The sequence below is a fragment of the Liolophura sinensis genome, chromosome 12, assembly GCF_032854445.1.
Source record: "Liolophura sinensis isolate JHLJ2023 chromosome 12, CUHK_Ljap_v2, whole genome shotgun sequence".
NCBI classification, from domain to species: domain Eukaryota; kingdom Metazoa; phylum Mollusca; class Polyplacophora; order Chitonida; family Chitonidae; genus Liolophura; species Liolophura sinensis.
In genome coordinates, this window is record NC_088306.1 from 6,191,087 (window position 1) to 6,208,443 (window position 17,357).

The 17,357-nt window shown below is 39.6% G+C and overlaps 2 protein-coding genes across 2 annotated transcripts; both read left to right on the plus strand.

The window, feature by feature from the left end:
• Nucleotides 1–2,020: 2,020 nt before the first annotated feature.
• On the plus strand, nucleotides 2,021–7,180 carry LOC135479543 (uncharacterized). Its single transcript, XM_064759423.1, has 7 exons — nucleotides 2,021–2,032; nucleotides 2,309–2,512; nucleotides 2,970–3,012; nucleotides 4,026–4,213; nucleotides 4,793–4,968; nucleotides 6,105–6,297; nucleotides 7,011–7,180. The coding sequence occupies exons 2-7, from the start codon at nucleotides 2,323–2,325 to the stop codon at nucleotides 7,124–7,126; spliced, it is 906 nt and encodes a 301-aa protein (XP_064615493.1). The 5' UTR covers nucleotides 2,021–2,032; nucleotides 2,309–2,322; the 3' UTR covers nucleotides 7,127–7,180.
• Nucleotides 7,181–10,420: 3,240 nt separating this feature from the next.
• LOC135479542 (uncharacterized) lies at nucleotides 10,421–16,407 on the plus strand. The gene is made up of 7 exons (XM_064759422.1): nucleotides 10,421–10,509; nucleotides 11,759–11,968; nucleotides 12,265–12,307; nucleotides 13,508–13,695; nucleotides 14,587–14,762; nucleotides 15,244–15,436; nucleotides 16,232–16,407. The coding sequence occupies exons 2-7, from the start codon at nucleotides 11,779–11,781 to the stop codon at nucleotides 16,345–16,347; spliced, it is 906 nt and encodes a 301-aa protein (XP_064615492.1). The 5' UTR covers nucleotides 10,421–10,509; nucleotides 11,759–11,778; the 3' UTR covers nucleotides 16,348–16,407.
• Nucleotides 16,408–17,357: the final 950 nt, after the last annotated feature.

Sequence of the window (17,357 nt, forward strand, 5' to 3'; positions counted from 1 at the left end):
CGAAATAACATCCCCATTTGTGGAACGTTTGTGGGATGTCTGCTTACAGATATCTCTGCGTGAAGTGCACTGCACATGTTACTTAACCTATTGTTGGGCGGCAACATTACGTTTGTGTGCAAATAAAACCTACACCAAAAAGAATTCACCCATATATGATGACCGCCCTTTGACCATATAACATATGAGTCACAGGAATATCTACATGTAATTCCATGTACAACAGTATATATAGAGTAAGCCAAGAAAATAATACACACATTCAGTTTCTCTTGTACTTGTTATTTGTCAAATAATAAAACGCTCATTACTTCGCACATGCTAACAGTTGTGGTGATAAGAAGGTTGAGTTATTTTTGTTTTGCAAACTTTAGCTCGTGCCAACGCATATTGCTATCTATTAAATATGTGTTGAGATAACTTAAAAATAGTTAGCCAGAACACGAATTTGCCTTAGTTCCAATGGTGAACTCGCCGTTATCTTTCGAAACTGGGACAGGTAACCATCCTGGATTTGTAAGACATACTCACGATCTCATACATGTGCAGGTTAACTTGGATGGTGTTTAGAAGAAAAGTCTTCCTCAAAAGTGGTAGGAAATACTGACAGGCAACAGGATTTAATTCTTACAGTGGTATCTCTGCGAGCTCCAGTTTGATAGCTATTTTGAGGTATATGAGAATCCACCCGTTAATAAAATCACAGTTTTGAATTAAACTGAATATGTGACGAAGTAAAAACCATATATTACAACCACGGAGTTCAATTTCCACTTGACTGGTCAACCACAGGTATTGACGGGTGTTGCACAACAGCATGAAGGGTCCGACGTGGTGATTAGCCGCAGCGCAATGACTCAAGAGCATCTGACCAATGCGCTGGCTGTTCAAGTCAAAGTCCAGCTTATGTTGGTGTCTTCTTCTTCCGTACGTGGAAGGTGTGGCAGCAACCTGGTGATGGTCGTGATATAACAAACTGCATATAACGATGACAGTAATCGTTATATTTATACTGGCGTGAGTTTCACCCGTGGTCCGCTCGGTTTCCTTCCACCATAATGCTGACTGCCATCGCTTCAGTAGACTATTCTTGAGTACGGCGTGAACACCATTCAAATAAATAAATAAATAAAAACAAATAGCAACCTGCACAAGCTGCGGATTTTTTACTACATCTTCATAAGCTCCTTAAAACATTACGGTCTGTCTGCATAGTTTGACTACAGTTACCGTTTGTCCAAACTGTAATATATTTGACCGAAATAACTATTGCCTGTTATGACAGCTGCTTTATTTTATTTGCAACGCTTTGACAATTATAAAAAAAAAAACTGTTTATAAGGATGTAATAATTTCGGTACTGAACATGTAGGACTGATGAACATGCTATGGATATTGTGTGTAAACGCATCATATATTAATAAAAAATCTAACACATAAACTACGCAGGCGAAAACTATGTGTCACATATTTACGATGATACTTGTATTAAAGTCAACTTAAATCTTGGTTAATTTCATGTCAAATACTTTCTGGTCCTAAAAGATTCCAAATGATGAAAACAGTTTTGCTAACAATGTTAATTACACTTAACAGAAAAACTGGAAAGAAACATACTTTTATTTATCGGTGGTTGTACATCTAACATCTGACTAACAATCTTTTCGCCAATGGATTGGATTAAAATGACCAGCCTTTGAAATCCTCTGGCCATTTTGCAATTAACTTTCTTTTTAGGAATTCACATCTATTTTAAGATTTATGTATGTTAAAACTGATTAAAGTCTACATCTATTGACAAAAACAAAACACGAAGCACGTGATAGGTGGTGTTCGTCAGGGTGCCATCCTGTTACCCCTAAGATTTAACGTTTGCCATGAAAACGTGACCCGATTGGTTAATTGTGCTTTCAATCAGTCACCTGTTAGGTCAAAAACGGGTCACACGTATTAATACGGAGATCAGAAGGTGCTTATAAAAGACGTCCTTATCCTTGGCCTTCAGATTCGGTCACAGTGAGTCTCAAGTCAGGTAAGTGAGGCATTCCTTGAACAGTTATTGGGAAAAATACTTGTGTTTGTATTTAGAAACCACCATTCAAATACTTTGTTGGATATCTGTATATTGTCATTGAATTTCTTGCTGGAAAATATTTGAACTTGCAAAACTGCAGGATTTCGTAATCAAACGATCACATGTCTGTCTACTAAAGTGGGAATTGCGTGTATTATATTAACGCGGTCTTCACACATATACAGTTTGACTTTTACTCAAAATTATAGACAACTTTTACGCTTTTCTTTACAGATAACCACACTAGGATGAAGGTGTTTATTGCTTTGACGGCCTGCCTTTTCTTGGCTACGGGAAGTGATGCTTTTCTGGGACATGTCGGGGATTTCTTCAAAGATCTCGGTCACGACATCGGCCAGGCCGCCAAGCCAATCGGGGAAGAGTTGTTAGGAACATTGGAAAACACAGGAAAGAGCCTTCTGTCTCAGACTGTACAAGGTCAGTATCAACTTCTGTTCTTCGTTATCATATTGTGTTGGTGTTGTGTTCTCTCAATACTAACACGCAGTTTCTATTATTTTTATTTTGTTCCAGACTTCAAGAGTCTATAGACCTACAGAAGATATATATTTTTCCGTATTCGGTAATCAAATAGTATTTGGCACGAATATGTCAAATTATTACCTGTCCGCTGATATCGAACATGTGCTCTTTATAGTGTTACAAAGTTGAGAAACCGTATCACCGATTTTGAGTGGTAATGTGCACAGACGATGTTAATGATTTCTGAAAGGTAATTGTTTGGGCTATTGTGAAATAACAGCGAAAATTCGAATATACAGGCGGTGATCGTTTTTTCCCCCCGGAGAAACCTCTTTAGTTATCAAATTTACAAAAAGAAATAATTGCCTTTGTCCTAACTAATCCGCTTACATGAGCCATCGACATTTTTCAGATCTTCTTCTTCACCTGGGAAATGTAGGCAAGAGAGAAACTGAGTAAGTAGTGCTCTGATTGCATTCTATATTCAACTTGTTTATGACACATGAATGTGGTCATCGAAATGATACAGGCTCACTAAAATGTTCCCCAATCATCGTTACTTCTGGACCACACTCAGATATGTAACCCAGTGTTGCAGTTTTAATGAGTTTAATAAGTAGATACAAAATCCGATATACAACTGTAGCCAAAGTAGAACGCAAAGTTGCAATATCAAGTCTCGGCGTCAATATTTAAAATGTTTATTCCACTTGTTATCCAGACAATTTTGAGTGCATCGTGTCAAGGCCCACTTTTACTCAAATACTCCCAACACAAATTTTGATATAATGACTGACAGAAGGCGAAGACTGAAGTATGCAAGCCAACATTTGGTCCCAATGTCTATGTATTGTTAACAAATGTTCAAATAAAAGCTTTACACGGTTCGAATTTGAAGCTCTCATCATAAAAAGTAAATCGGATGTTTGCAGAATGATAAATCTGATGTTATCTTGTGCGCATTCATTGCTACTCACCTCATGTAAAAAATATGTCCCTTCATCGTAATTCTCGATTGCCATTGGCTGATGAGACGGGTTAAAATGTTGTCATGCACTTGTCAGAGCTGCAGGCCACGGCCAGAAGGGATCTATGAGATTTAGACCTTGCCCAGTAATTCAGCTGCGCAGGCTGACGTCATTTTTTTATGTGACGCTAAATTTATACCCCAGGCAGGTAAATTACTGCAACGGCTGGCGGCATTCCATGGCGCCTCCTTTTGACGCCACGTCACAATACCAGCACTGTCTGTAGTCGACATAGCTAGTAGAATGATTTTTATCAGCTGAACTTTACATATTTACAGACTGGCTTTCCTTTTGTTAGATATTGTAGGGAGAAAATCGTTATCCTCGTATTGAGAACATCGTTAAACTTTTGTTGACTCAAGAATACGGTCTCTTATATGGACTCAACACGCGAATAACATATAATTATCAAAAGAACCTGTTGATATTTATCCTGGCAGTCTCATCCAGAAAGCTGAGAGTTTCATCAAGGGTGTTGAATCATTCATCTCCAACAAGGTCACTCAGTTCAAGACTCTGTTCGGGACCGTTCTCAACAAACTGTCTGCCATCCAGGGCAAGATCTCCAACCTGTCCTTCCTCACCGAGCCGATTAACAACCTGATCGAAGAAATTGAACACACCGTCGGTATGTTTAAGACTGACTGGTTTACTGTCTTAAAACTTGACATTTTTATGTGTCTTATGTTTTTCAGGATGTAAATTATGCCATAAAACTACATGCCTTTCAATCGTTATGCCACATGCCACGAAGATTCAATATAATTCTCAACCTGCGGATGATGGTGGGATTCCGCTGGGCTGTACCCGGTGACCTACCACCACAATCCCACCCGCTGTTTTATAAGTGAAACATCGTATAAGTGAAACGCCGTAAAACACCAACAAAATGAACGAAGTAAATAGATAACATTCTCAAAGAGGGAAAGAGGGAATTCTCTGTTTTTACTCTTCTGGACACCTTGGTGCTAATGAACAGCTGACTGGGCTGAGGATACTATTAGCTTGCCTTTCGCCAATAGAACTTGTGGCACCGGTGAGAAAGTTCGTAAGTATAACTTGACCAAAGACGATGGCTTACGTCTGGCAATGGCGTTTTCGAGGCCCATTATAGACAAGTCGCATACAGCAGATAAAGTTTAAGTTTGGCGTTAAGGAACAAACAAAACAATCTATCATGTCCGAAACGTTTCTATTTCCTCTGCAGCTGGCCACAATGCCATCGCTGACAGCCTTCTGGGAAAGATCGTCGAGGAGGCCCACAGCTTCCTGAAACCTCTTCTCGGCGACAGCAGGAGAGGAATCCTAGACAACCTGGGCCTCAACCAGATCGGACAGTCCCTGGCCAACCTGTTCAAGCCCCACATCGATTCCCTCAAGACTGTGAGTGAATAGTGTTTTACCATACGGATTTTTTTACAACGCTTGTCTCTTTATGTCAATATTCTAGAGGTCCATAATAAAATTGGCAGGAATTAATGTCAACTCCGCAATTATGCAATTATGGCAAAAGCTTTTGAGATCGAATATAATTTGTGTTTTCTGTTCTCAGAATGTAAGCATATTTTTTGCGGTCGCTTTACAGACATGAAAAATGCTAACGCATGTCGAAGTTAAAGTAAATAATAATAATTTAAAAATAATTTACTCGTTGATTGCGAGGATGGAAGGTGTTTATTAAGCCCCGTCCAGGACTATTCAACATCGTTCAACTTTTGTTGGCTCAACAGCAAGTTGAATGCTGTTGAGTTACGTTAAGTGTCCCGTCAACACTACAAATCAGATCGGTCAACGTTGTTCAACGCTGTTGTCGTGTATTAAGCTGTAATTTTTTTACCAAACTTCTTTCTCTCCAGTGCATGAGACACAATGATATCTCTATCATCCTTAGACAGAGTGTTGTACAAGTAAGGGTATTTTTCATACCCCTGTATGAACGAAACTGTCTCATTGTGAGACCTATTTCTCTTTCGCCTTTGGTACCGCCATTTTGCTCTGGTCACTTGCCTTATGATGGCCGCATTATGTCTACACGCGCACTGATTGTCTACATTCACTCAACGTGACTCAGTTTGTTGACAAAAAATACACATGCACATTTCCGATTCAGCAATGTTGGATGGTATTGAGTGTTGTTGAATGATTTGAAGAACCCGTCCAGACTGCTCAAACAGGGCTCAACTTGTTGACTCTTGTTGAGTCAACAAAAGTTGAGTGATATAGGATGGTCTGGACGGAGCTTTAGATTTGTTAATCAAGTTACATATAACAGTCTAGAGTTGCTTTAAAATTATGGGAATAAATGGTGACACTTCTGGTGACATATATGTATGACAAGATGATTTCTATCACAAACGACATGTTTTTGAGCTTTTTCTTAAATTGATAATACCTAATATTAATACTTCCTCCATCCATATAGCTGGCCGCCGTTTTTTGTGGAGAATTCTTAAGTATGACGTGAACACCAATCAATCAATAAACAATTAGGTCAATTTTAAAGTGGTCTCTGTCCTCAGCTGGTGAGCTCTGCTGGTAATACCCTGAAACAGCATGCCACGAACCTGATGAACGCCGTGAAGGGCTCTGTCAACGAGCTGGGAACCAAGCTCCAGACCCACGTGGACACCCTGAAGACCCATCTGGGCACCATCACCAGTACCGCCGGGGAGGCCCTCGCCACCCTCAAGGACGCCGTCGGACAAGTCATGCGTAAGTCTGCCAAGAAACAAATATACTATTCATAAAATTACTCCAGTTGATGTTGATTGTTCTCGGTTGTAAAAATGTGAATGATGATGGAATAGAGTTAAGCTGACGTAATAACGGTCAACAAACATGAATGTGTCATGTGCAAGTAAACCTGCTTAAAGGTGTAAAAAGTTGCTTTCAATTTTTTCACTCAGTTTCCACATATTTGACGAACTAAATGACGGCTGTGACTGATAAAGTGATCCATAATTTTATGAATAGAATTCTATGAACAATTTCTTATACTATCGCATTTCAAAATTTTGTTTGAGAAAATATAGAAATCGTTTTAAGAAGACTAAATGATTGAGGAGAATGGAAAATATTTCGCGGCTTTAAAGCAGTCTATAAGGGCAGAAGTCAGATGGAGAAAATCTATCATTTTCATTATTTACGGGACCAATGAGCAAAAGAAACATGGAATACCTCATTCTGTTTTGGATGTGCCCGGTAAGGTCTTCCAGCATCATGAAGATGGTCGATGGTTTCCTTCGGGCTCTATTTACTTTCCTCCTACCATAATGCGGGCATCCGTCGTTGAAGTAAATGTTTGGTCATGCCTTCCTGGTAGTGTAATTAGTGGGCACAAAGGTATATGAAGTCATCGTATACGTGCAGTTTTTTTGTCTTACTGTTCATGAGATTTTATTCCAGTATCTTTGTTTGTTTGACAGAGGACACGTTCTCCAGTCTGCACAACCCGGTGAGTGGCATCGTAAACACCCTAACCAATGCCGCTGGTACCGTGGTCAACCACGTCTCGTCCAAACTCACCCCCACACAGTCCTAAACACGGAAGCGATCTAATCTGATCATTCCACATGTAACATCACGGGAGAACAATAAAGAGATTTTAGAATAAATGGTCATGTGCTGGTTAAAGCTTTTGTTATAGAGGTGAGATGGTTATACTCTGATTAGATGTATAAATATTCATGTAGATTATATCAACACATTACAAGTGGGAAGGTCTGCCACCAACCTGCGAATGGTCTCCGATTTCCTCCCATTGTAATGCTGGCCGCCGTCGCATAAAAGAAATATTCTTGCGTACAGCGTAAAACACCAATCAAATAAATGAACAGTTACCCTCAAAGCTCAACTGGCGAACATGGGCTTGTATGTGTATTGAGCCTGACGATTATTAACGGACTCGATTTGGAAACTTGTTGTGGAGGTCATACCTACCTGGGGAATATTGACTGTCATCCCTGTTGAAAATTCTCAGTACACTGTATTCTTGTCTTTGGTGGTACTTGCCTTATTCACTTAATATTGATATACAGTCCTTTGACAACTGATGTCGTTTTCTCCCACCATAATGCTGGCTGCAGTCGTATAAGTGAAATATTCTTGGGTACGGCGTAAAACACCAATCAAACAAATACATAAATAAATCAACAGATGCCGTGCTTCTTGACGTTTTGAAAGTGAGTCTTCGGATTTTCAGCTTGGAACACTCCTTTATGGTTTATGAGTGCTATACGAATGTCGAACTTGACGCTTACATTCGAATAATCATTTTAGGTTATTAATTATGTCCCATTTAACATAAAGCCATTTAGTTCATTGTCGATTTATATACCTCGCACAGTAACCGGGATTGGGCATGAGTAAGATTTAACGAACATCCAAAGGATCTAAGTCCACACTCAAGGGCTCATCGGTTATCGAAGATAGATGAAAAATCTATAATGTTATCATTTTAGGAGCTTTTTAAAAAGGTTTTTGTCATCTGGTTCGGTTTTATTTCTGTTTATTAAATGTACCCACGTACAAATATTACGCATGTACCACTTATCATACCTTGCGCACAGTGGGGTTTGCACTAGAAAGGATTCAGCGCAAGATTATGGATTTGCATCGTTTAAAGAATACCATCCTTCAATTTTTTATATATCATTTACAGCGTTCTTGGAAACTTTTTACACATTTAAGCTTTCACGATAGAGAACTAAACTCGCAAAGTGCATCATGTTGTGTTTTTAATTAGATATATTATTCTGGGAGAATTCATGCCACAAAGCATTCGACAGCGCTCGGGGTGCCCCTCAGTTGGTTTTACATAAGTTCGTTGAAGAAAGCAAGCCTTCTTAGGAGATGAAAACATGAAAATGATGCCAAAATCAGATGAAAGATCGTCAAAACTTATTTGCAAGTATGCTCTTTAATATTTTTTTTTTTGATTTTATAAATATTTTTGTATGGTGGTAGTTGGGACCAACTTTTGGTACTTATCGTTCTTGCATAATAATGGCCTAAATAAGGATGTGATACTTGTCTAATAAATTTATTTGAATGTAGATTTTTGGTTTAGATCGAAACATATGCATTTAACCTAAATTATGATAATACTTATGAACATATTAAAAATATAAGTATGATCCAAATTGAAGTTTAATACATTTGTTAGCTGTAAAGAACAAATTCTAGTGCAAAAATATTTATTAAACCTGTGTTACATCCTCATTTATGACATCATTAAACAAAGACTATAAATACCAAAAGTTGGTCCAAAATACCCACCATACAAAAATTATTTTCAAGTGTCTTTTTCTCCACATGTAGGAATAAATTTCCGCACTCTTTCATCTGAACTTTATGTCATTTTTATGTTTTCTCCACCTTTAATACGTTATTCAGTGCCACTTGCCAGAGGTCAATGGTTTACTCCGGCTTTTTGCGATATATTTATGAAATAATTTCAAGTTTGGAGATAAACACCAATCAGTCAACCAGTCAGTGTACAGCTAACAAACAACCAATCAGTCTACAGCTAACAAACAACCAATCAATCTAATGTTAACAACACAGTCTAAGTAAAGAACGAAAGGAAAACAATAAAGGTTGCATTTTTTGCTGGAAAGGGGTTGTATTTAATAACCAATAGGAAATGCACTTTAACTTCTCGATGGGCCGTAGTTACATATTCTAAAGCTGTTGAGGGGCCTCCCTGGCTCAGTTGGCTAGCGCGCTAGCGCAGCGTAATGACCCAGGAGCCTCTCACCAATGCGGCCGCTGTGAGTTCAAGTCTCAGCTCATGCTGGCTTCCTCTCCGGCCGTATGTAGGAAGGTCTGCCAGCAACTTGCAGATAGTCCTGGGTTTCCCCCGGGCTCTGACCGGTTTCCTCACACCATAATGCTGGCCGCCGTCGTATAAGTGAAATATTCTTCAGTACGGCGTAAAACACCAATCAAATAAATAAATAAATAAATAAAGCTGTTGAGCAGGCCGTGACAATGTGATTATTTTGCTCGTCGTCCAGTCCGTCGTTTCAATCCTGCCCTTGAGCAGGGAAGTTTTGCAGTTTTCCCCTCTTGTTGTTTGTCGAGCGTTGGAGAATAAAGCGGAGGATAAAGCGCGTGTAACTCTTTGTCTTCCGTTTAAGGTCTGCGCATACATGTGTGATATTCATGCCTTGTCATTAAGTTGCTATTAAAAGGTTAGTGGTTTAACCTAGGTGCTCCGGATCCCTCCAACCATAAAACCATGACCACCGCACGAGTGAGAAATTCTTAGTATGGCATTTCACAAAGGTGAAAGAAATAAATGAATAAACTTATGTTAAGCATAGAATGAATAAATAATTAGGGATCAACGCTATATTTCTGGTGTTTTCCACAACAGATAAAGAAAATGAAAGCTTATTAAAATCGGCCAAAAAAAAAAAAGAAAAAAAAAAAACGTGTGCAAGAATTCACTGATGACAGTATGATTATTGTACATGTAGTTTAACAAGTCCGCTTTAAATCGCCACTCAGCTGATCGTTTTGTGCCCTGGAAATATGGCATCTGATAACCAAACTGGAAGAATAATCAGCGAGATAAAAATATGACTACTACGTACAAGATTACATCGAACCTTGTGCCAGTCAGTAACGCTGTCAGCTATAACGTCACGCATGATCTCGCCGTGCTGGCACGAGAAATCATGATTAACTGCATCTCGAAGAAATAAGACATTGATAAAAGTATAGTCTGACGCAATGACCAGGGGGGGTGTAACGTGACAGAAGGTACGTCCTTTTTGGTGTTTACACCTAATATGATTGGATGGCGCTGCTGTATGTCAGTTGACTTGTAGTTCAAGACGGGGTCACACGCGCCAAAACGGTATATATGATATCGCGTTAACTGGTAACCAGATTCGGTCATCAGAGAGTCTCAGTAAGGTGGGTAACATTTCTCGTTTATGCTTTGTATGTATGGCAGTATATCCGTGCGGTAACGGGCTTTTCAGTCTTACAGTCACCGGAACAAATGGGGCGAATATGTGTATACCGCTGCTTTCACTGTTAGTGGCAACATCAGCCGTCGACGATGCTCCCGCTCACTTTATAATTCGCCGAAGGCCACTTGTCTTCCATCAAAACGGTGTGCATATTTGTACGTCGCTTATGGGAAAGTCCAACAGCAAAACATGGAGAGGGTTGTCTTAACGTTTGACATTTCCTATTGCACATGTGTGCAACGGGGAAAATGTAATCGACAAGTACATGTAATGTGAACGAAAACCCCAAACTTATATTGCAATCAGCGGTTTGCTATAATGTGTTTTCTTATATACGTATTTGATTGACCCTTTGCGCCGCACTAAATAACATCTCACGACTATCCGCAGGTTACTGACTGACCTTACCACGTACGTCGGAAGAGAAAGGCAACATACGCCAAGTAATTTATTTATTTATTTGATTGCTGTTTTACGTCATACTCAAGAATACTTCACTTATACGACGGCGGCCAGCATTATGGTGGGAGGAAACCGGGCAGAGCCATGTGGAAACCCACGACCATTTATTTATCTGATTGCTGTTTTACGCCAAACTCAAGAATACTTCACTTATACGACGGCGGCCAGCATTATGGTGGGAGGAAACCGGGCAGAGCCAGGTGGAAACCCACGACCATCCGCAGGTTGCTGGTAATACGCCGAGTATAGCATGAGGACTTAAACTCGTGTGTTTCTTTAAAGTGATCTATACTTCATTGTTTGATGTGATGAATTTATGTAGAAAAGAATGGATAAAAGTATGATTTCATTTTTTCGGTTTATTTATTAGTCTTTATCGAGGTACTCAGGATTAATTTACTTTTACGACTGCAGAAATTTTTCATGGGTGAATCAATCACAGAATAGCCGATTAATAAAAAACCCACCGACATTACGCATAAAATAACCGTTCTCTTTCTTAGTGATTATATTAGCGAAAAGCAAATCATGTTAAAAGAACTTCATGCACTACTTTAAATTCAAAACCATGTGGATACTTTGTTGCCACTAAAGTACCTAGAAGGGTGAGGGATAAATAACATGCACACAGAGCAAGAATTATGGTTGTCATGTACAAAAGATAACTCGGCGACCTTGATGGAATTGCCATCAGTAATTATTTATATTTCTGTCGCCTTTACTTCTAGGTACTTCTTAAAACACAACGATGAAGTTGTTCATTGCCTTGACGACCTGCCTTTTCTTGGCTACGGGAAGCGATGCCTTCCTGGGGAAAGTCGGTCAATTTTTTAAAGACGTCGGCCACGACATCGGTCAGGCAGCGAAGCCCATTGGGGAAGAACTTCTGAGCACTCTGGAATCCACCGGGAAGAATCTTCTGTCTCAGACTGTACAAGGTGAATACAACTTCATTTCGGCGATGGCCGTAAATTGTCGTCATGTTTGTTAATTGTTTTCAGCTTATTTTCTTGTATTCTACACCGAATGTTGACATCAGGAGAACGAAACAAATTGTTATTGTCCTTATACTTGTTGAAATAAACTTCCTCTTTTAGTCCGTCATTTTAAATTAGCTAAACAAACAAAAGATTGTTTTAGCTTCCCTGAAATTATTGAATTCATCAAAGAGTTAATAAAGTCTTCAAGATTTTCCAACATTCAAAACTCTTCAAATCAAATTGAACTTTTACAGACCTTCTCCTCCACTTGGGAAACGTAGGCAAGAGAGAGATTGAGTAAGTACATTTAGTTCTCAAACTAAATATTTTTTGATTATGAGTCATACAGATGAAACGACACAGTAACTGTAAAATCGTCTTCACATAGTTCGTATGTATGTATGCATGGGGTTAAACGTCGTACTTAACAATTTTTCAATTATATGGTGACGAGGAGTCATTAGGTGTGTCTACATATAATAGGTCGTCTTATGGGAGGGCAAGTCTTGCTTTGACCTTTCAGTGCTAGCGCGAAGCGAGGCAACAACACCATTTTAAAAGTCTTTGCTATGACCCGATCCGGATTTTATTCCTGGTATCAAACCTTGACCCCCCGACTTCGAGGCGGTCGCTCCAACCAATAGGCCACCGATCTGTCTCACGTATTCGTTAATGCTTTAAGTTCTTTGTTATCAACCAGAAAAGGTCACTGTCTTCAGTGATACACACTTTTTAAGGAAGATTGTGTGGTAAACTATGGTACCTTAAGATGTACCATACAAAACAAATGGAATTAATCCCTTATCTGCTCTAGAAACAAATTTGTTAAGATGCTCAACCGACTATTTTCACCATAGAGCTATTTCTTTCCTAATCTTGATTAATGTTTAATGTTTTTTACCTAACACTTTAGTTATATTAGCGACGACTGGCTGATGTAAAGAACAATTAGAGTACAAGGTGACCGTGTTTTATCGGTCTTGAATACCATTATTCAAAAACTACGTGAAGTTTTGATCAAAGCTCTGTTGCTTCCACAATACTGATCGTTAGCTTATCAGTGAAAAAGTCTGAAGGATTGCTCGAAACAGCAATCAAATATATTTATTTATTTTATTTGATTGGTGTTTTACGCCGTACTCAAGAATATTTCACTCTTACGACGGCGGATAGCATTATGGTGGGAGGAAACCCGGCAATCAAATATGATTATATATATATATATATATATATATATATATATATATATATATATATATATATATATATATATATATATATTAACCTGTGGATGGTTGTGGATATCCCACGGGTATGGTTGGGACTCATCCCACCATAATGCTGGCCGATGTCGTAGAAGTAAAAAAAAAATCTTGAGTACGTGAAACTCAAGTTAAATAAATAAATATGTAAATTTTACGCACACATGAAATGCACACAGAAATGACGTTCTTACCTTCCGATGTTGACCAAAACGCTGGTCTTTTCTCTCCGTAGCTTCATACAGAAAGCTGCGGGTTTCATCAAGGGTGTTGAATCATTCATCTCCAACAAGGTCACTCAGTTCAAGACTCTGTTCGGGACCGTTCTCAACAAACTGTCTGCCATCCAGGGCAAGATCTCCAACCTGTCCTTCCTCACCGAGCCCATCAGCAACCTAATCGAAGAGATTGAACACACCGTTGGTATGTTCGGTCTTCAAATTTAACCTATAACTTAACTCCTTTATTATAATCGTTGTCAGGGAGGTCTGCCAGCAACGGGCGGAGGATCGGTAGTTTTTCCCGGGCTCTGTCCGGTTTCTTCCCGCCAAGGAAGTATTTTTTGAGCATGGCAAAAGACACCAGTCATACGCTGCTTTATTAGAGGCAAAACTTTCTAACAGCATCGTGTGTGAACTCTTTGGTTTAAGGTTTCTTTTTTCTTCCAGTCAAAATCACATCCTGGAATCCATCTCTCGATGATTCGACTGTGACTTAAAGATGAGGTTTGTTGATGATATGGCGAAAGGCAGTATTGCTCATTTCGCTTATATGGTTGACGCGTTTTTAATTACAAACATTTTCAGTATGGTGAAGATCACCATTTCAGTAAACAAATAAAAATTATGTGTGTTTAGATTTTCAGCTGAGGGTCTTCAAACAAGTATTGTGTTGACGTTCTTCACTGGATAACACCAAAATGACACAGTGAGAACTGATCCGTCAGCAACTTTGAGATGGTCGGGAGATTCCGCCGGACTTTGTCCGGTTTTCTCCCACCACGATGCTGGCCGCCGTCGTCTAAGTGAAATATTCTTGAGTAAATACGACGTCACCCGAGGCAATGTGTTCTTGCCATCGAAACCAGACTGGTAGAGTTTAACAGCATGAATTAAGAAAAATATTCTGCATATTCTGCATATTCCTTGCAGTAATACAGAGGTATGACATATCCAGGCGTGGAACAAAAAGCAAGTTTGGTAGCGAGCATGACTGATTTTTTACATTCTTGAATATAGGCAACTGGTTAAAAGAAACAAGACATAGTATCTTGCTTAAGTGAAGAACGTCTACAGTCGGATCTGTTTGTTATAGCTGGCCACAACGCCATCGCCGACACCCTTCTGGGAAAGACCGTCGAAGAGGCCAGCAACTTCCTGAAACCTCTGCTCGGAGGCAGCAGGAGAGGAATCCTAGACAACCTGGGCCTAACGAATATCGGAAAGTCCCTGGCCGACCTCTTCAAGCCCCACATCGATTCCCTGAAGACTGTAAGTTCACACAGCTGTATTCTCACAGCGACTCATTCCGCTTGTGGGACGTTGGTAACAATAAGCGATTCTCGCTTTCGCAGTCAAATGTTCGTTGAAAACCACTAATCTTCCACCAGCATAGTGTGCCTCTGTGTACGTTACTTGGGGGAAAGTTTGTCACTGAATTGTCGAAAGTCGATGGTTCACGGGCTCTCTGTTGTCCTCCGCCTATACAGCCGACCGCGATCGCGTTCTTGAGTATGATGTTTAAACAAAATCACATAAATAAATAAAATAAAATATCACCGAGAAGAAGTGAATCTTTTCACAGGTAAAGACATCAGTACTTTCAGTCCCCCACGAACATGTCACTCATAAAACTGAATTAAATCGTATAAGTTCTTGCCTAAAAATCAATTTTTTTAACATTTCACATACACGATTTGCCTTGCAATTATTGATGCATAAGTTCATTACTCAATCTCTGTGTCTTCCTCAGTTGGTGACTACAGCCGGTAATACTCTGAAACAGCATGCCACGAACCTGATGAATGCCGTGAAGGGCTCCGTCAATGAGCTGGGAACCAAGCTCCAGACCCACGTGGACACCCTGAAGACCCATCTGGGCACCATTACCAGTACCGCCGGGGAGGCCCTCGCCACCCTCAAGGACGCCGTCGGGCAAGTCATGCGTAAGTATTTAGAGAGCTAAGTCCCATGTCGCCGTTGTAATTTGTTCAGTTTTGGTGATTTTTATAATCATAAAAAAATGGGACATTGACGACAGTGTAATAGTAAGCAAAATAGCGGTACACAACATCGTTAGGAAAATTAGGTAAAATACTGCTTTGATGTTGTTAGCATTTGTTCGTAGTATTTGGAGGTCACTGGTCAAGAATTTCTTAAACATACTAAAATGAGTTCTGAATGAATAGTGCGATAAAATTACGAATAATCAAACGAGTAATTAATCATGCAAGGATGAAAGATTTTACCATACGACAAAATATAATTGATCCATTTATTTATTTGATTGTTGTACTCAAGAATATTTCACTTATACGACTGCAACCAGCATTGTTGTGGGAGCAAACCGGGCATAGTCCGGGGGGAACCCACGACAATCCTCAGTTTACTGATTTGAGTTGGACTTCAACTCACAGCGATCACATTGATGAGAGCCTCCTGGGTTGTTGTGAGGTGCTGACACGCTATATTACAACGTACCAGATAAGAATTATTTTATGAACGAATCGCGCAGCGGGACCATAAACATAGTATATATAGATACTTTTTCTTGTTGTTAGTTGTCCAATCAGTAAATGAAAGAACAGTTTAGTAACTTAATGAACAAAGACATATAATATGTCGATAAATCGTCACACAATCAAATGAAACGTTTGAGACGATAATGTACTTCATGTATAACGTAAATAAAGAAATGACGAGAAGTAATTCAGGTTTTACTAGTTCTGTTTGTTTTACAGAGGACACGTTTTCCAGCCTGCACAACCCGGTGAATGGCATCGTGAACACCTTGACCAATGCCGCTGGTACCGTGGTCAACCACGTCGCCTCCAAACTGAACCCGACCCAGCCTTAAACTGTACACAGGCTATCTCCTTTGGGCGAGAAATAAAGACAGTTGTTCCTTCATAACTTATTCCTCTTGTGTTTTGGGTGAAAGCCTTGTCAGCAAAATAATTATAAAACAATTACAACCGTCCCCCCCCCCATCCCCGCCATAAAGAACTAGAAGGACCTATTTAAACACAGCAATTTCCCCGACTGTGCAACTAAATGATCTTGTCCTATCTGCCTGTTGTGAATCATACCAGGTCTCAGTGATGATGGAAAAGCGTAAGTATTGGTCCAATTGAATCAACTAAATAGGTATCCAACTCGTGTACAATGTTAATTGTACGTTGTCGATGTTCAAAATATATATCTTAGTTCCGCTCGATTGCACCTACTCTTATATCCAAAATGGTGGTCTAATTCAGCATGATAAATGTACTACCCCTAGCCCAGTGTAAAGCAGAGTTAGACACAGTTATGAAGAAAGTGTCTGCGATTGGACACTCTGTCGATATTTACTTACAGGATAATTATAATCGTTGTATAACTTAAGAACCTTAGAGTGAAGCGGTTTTTTTGGGAATAACCTTGACACACCAGTGTTGAGCCCCAGCAAACACATAACCTCACTGCCGGAGGTAAAAACGGATCGTGTCATATTTATGATAAATCCAACCTTTGATGTTCACTACTCGTTCTCGTACCGATCCCATTTGTCATAGGCAATAAAATCATCAAATCATCAGACAACTGTGTTTGCCTACGTTTGAATTTAATTCTACCACGCATTACCCTATAATAAGGAGTAATGATTAGAGCGTACGCCTCGAAGTCGGGAGATTCCGGGATCAAGCCCAGTCAAGGTCATACCAAAGACTTAAAAATGGTACTTGTTGCTGACCCGCTTGGCCCTCAACACTGAGAGGTTAGAGGAGGGAAACAGGACTGGTTGGCCCAGTGCAGTGTAATGTGACTTGGTGTTATGTCATGTCTGGTGTCTTCGGCATAATACTTCAGTGGCAGCATCACTTTAGC

What these genes read in the sequence shown, in the direction of transcription:
- LOC135479543 (XM_064759423.1), top strand. Translation starts at nt 2,323, where the DNA reads ATGAAGGTGTTTATTGCTTTGACGGCCTGCCTTTTCTTGGCTACGGGA. An exon ending in AGAAATTGAACACACCGTCG is followed by an intron (nt 4,214 to 4,792) that starts GTATGTTTAAGA and finishes TTTCCTCTGCAG; the next exon opens with CTGGCCACAATGCCATCGCT. An exon ending in CGCCGTCGGACAAGTCATGC is followed by an intron (nt 6,298 to 7,010) that starts GTAAGTCTGCCA and finishes TTTGTTTGACAG; the next exon opens with AGGACACGTTCTCCAGTCTG.
- LOC135479542 (XM_064759422.1), top strand. Translation starts at nt 11,779, where the DNA reads ATGAAGTTGTTCATTGCCTTGACGACCTGCCTTTTCTTGGCTACGGGA. An exon ending in ACATCGATTCCCTGAAGACT is followed by an intron (nt 14,763 to 15,243) that starts GTAAGTTCACAC and finishes TGTCTTCCTCAG; the next exon opens with TTGGTGACTACAGCCGGTAA. An exon ending in CGCCGTCGGGCAAGTCATGC is followed by an intron (nt 15,437 to 16,231) that starts GTAAGTATTTAG and finishes TTTGTTTTACAG; the next exon opens with AGGACACGTTTTCCAGCCTG.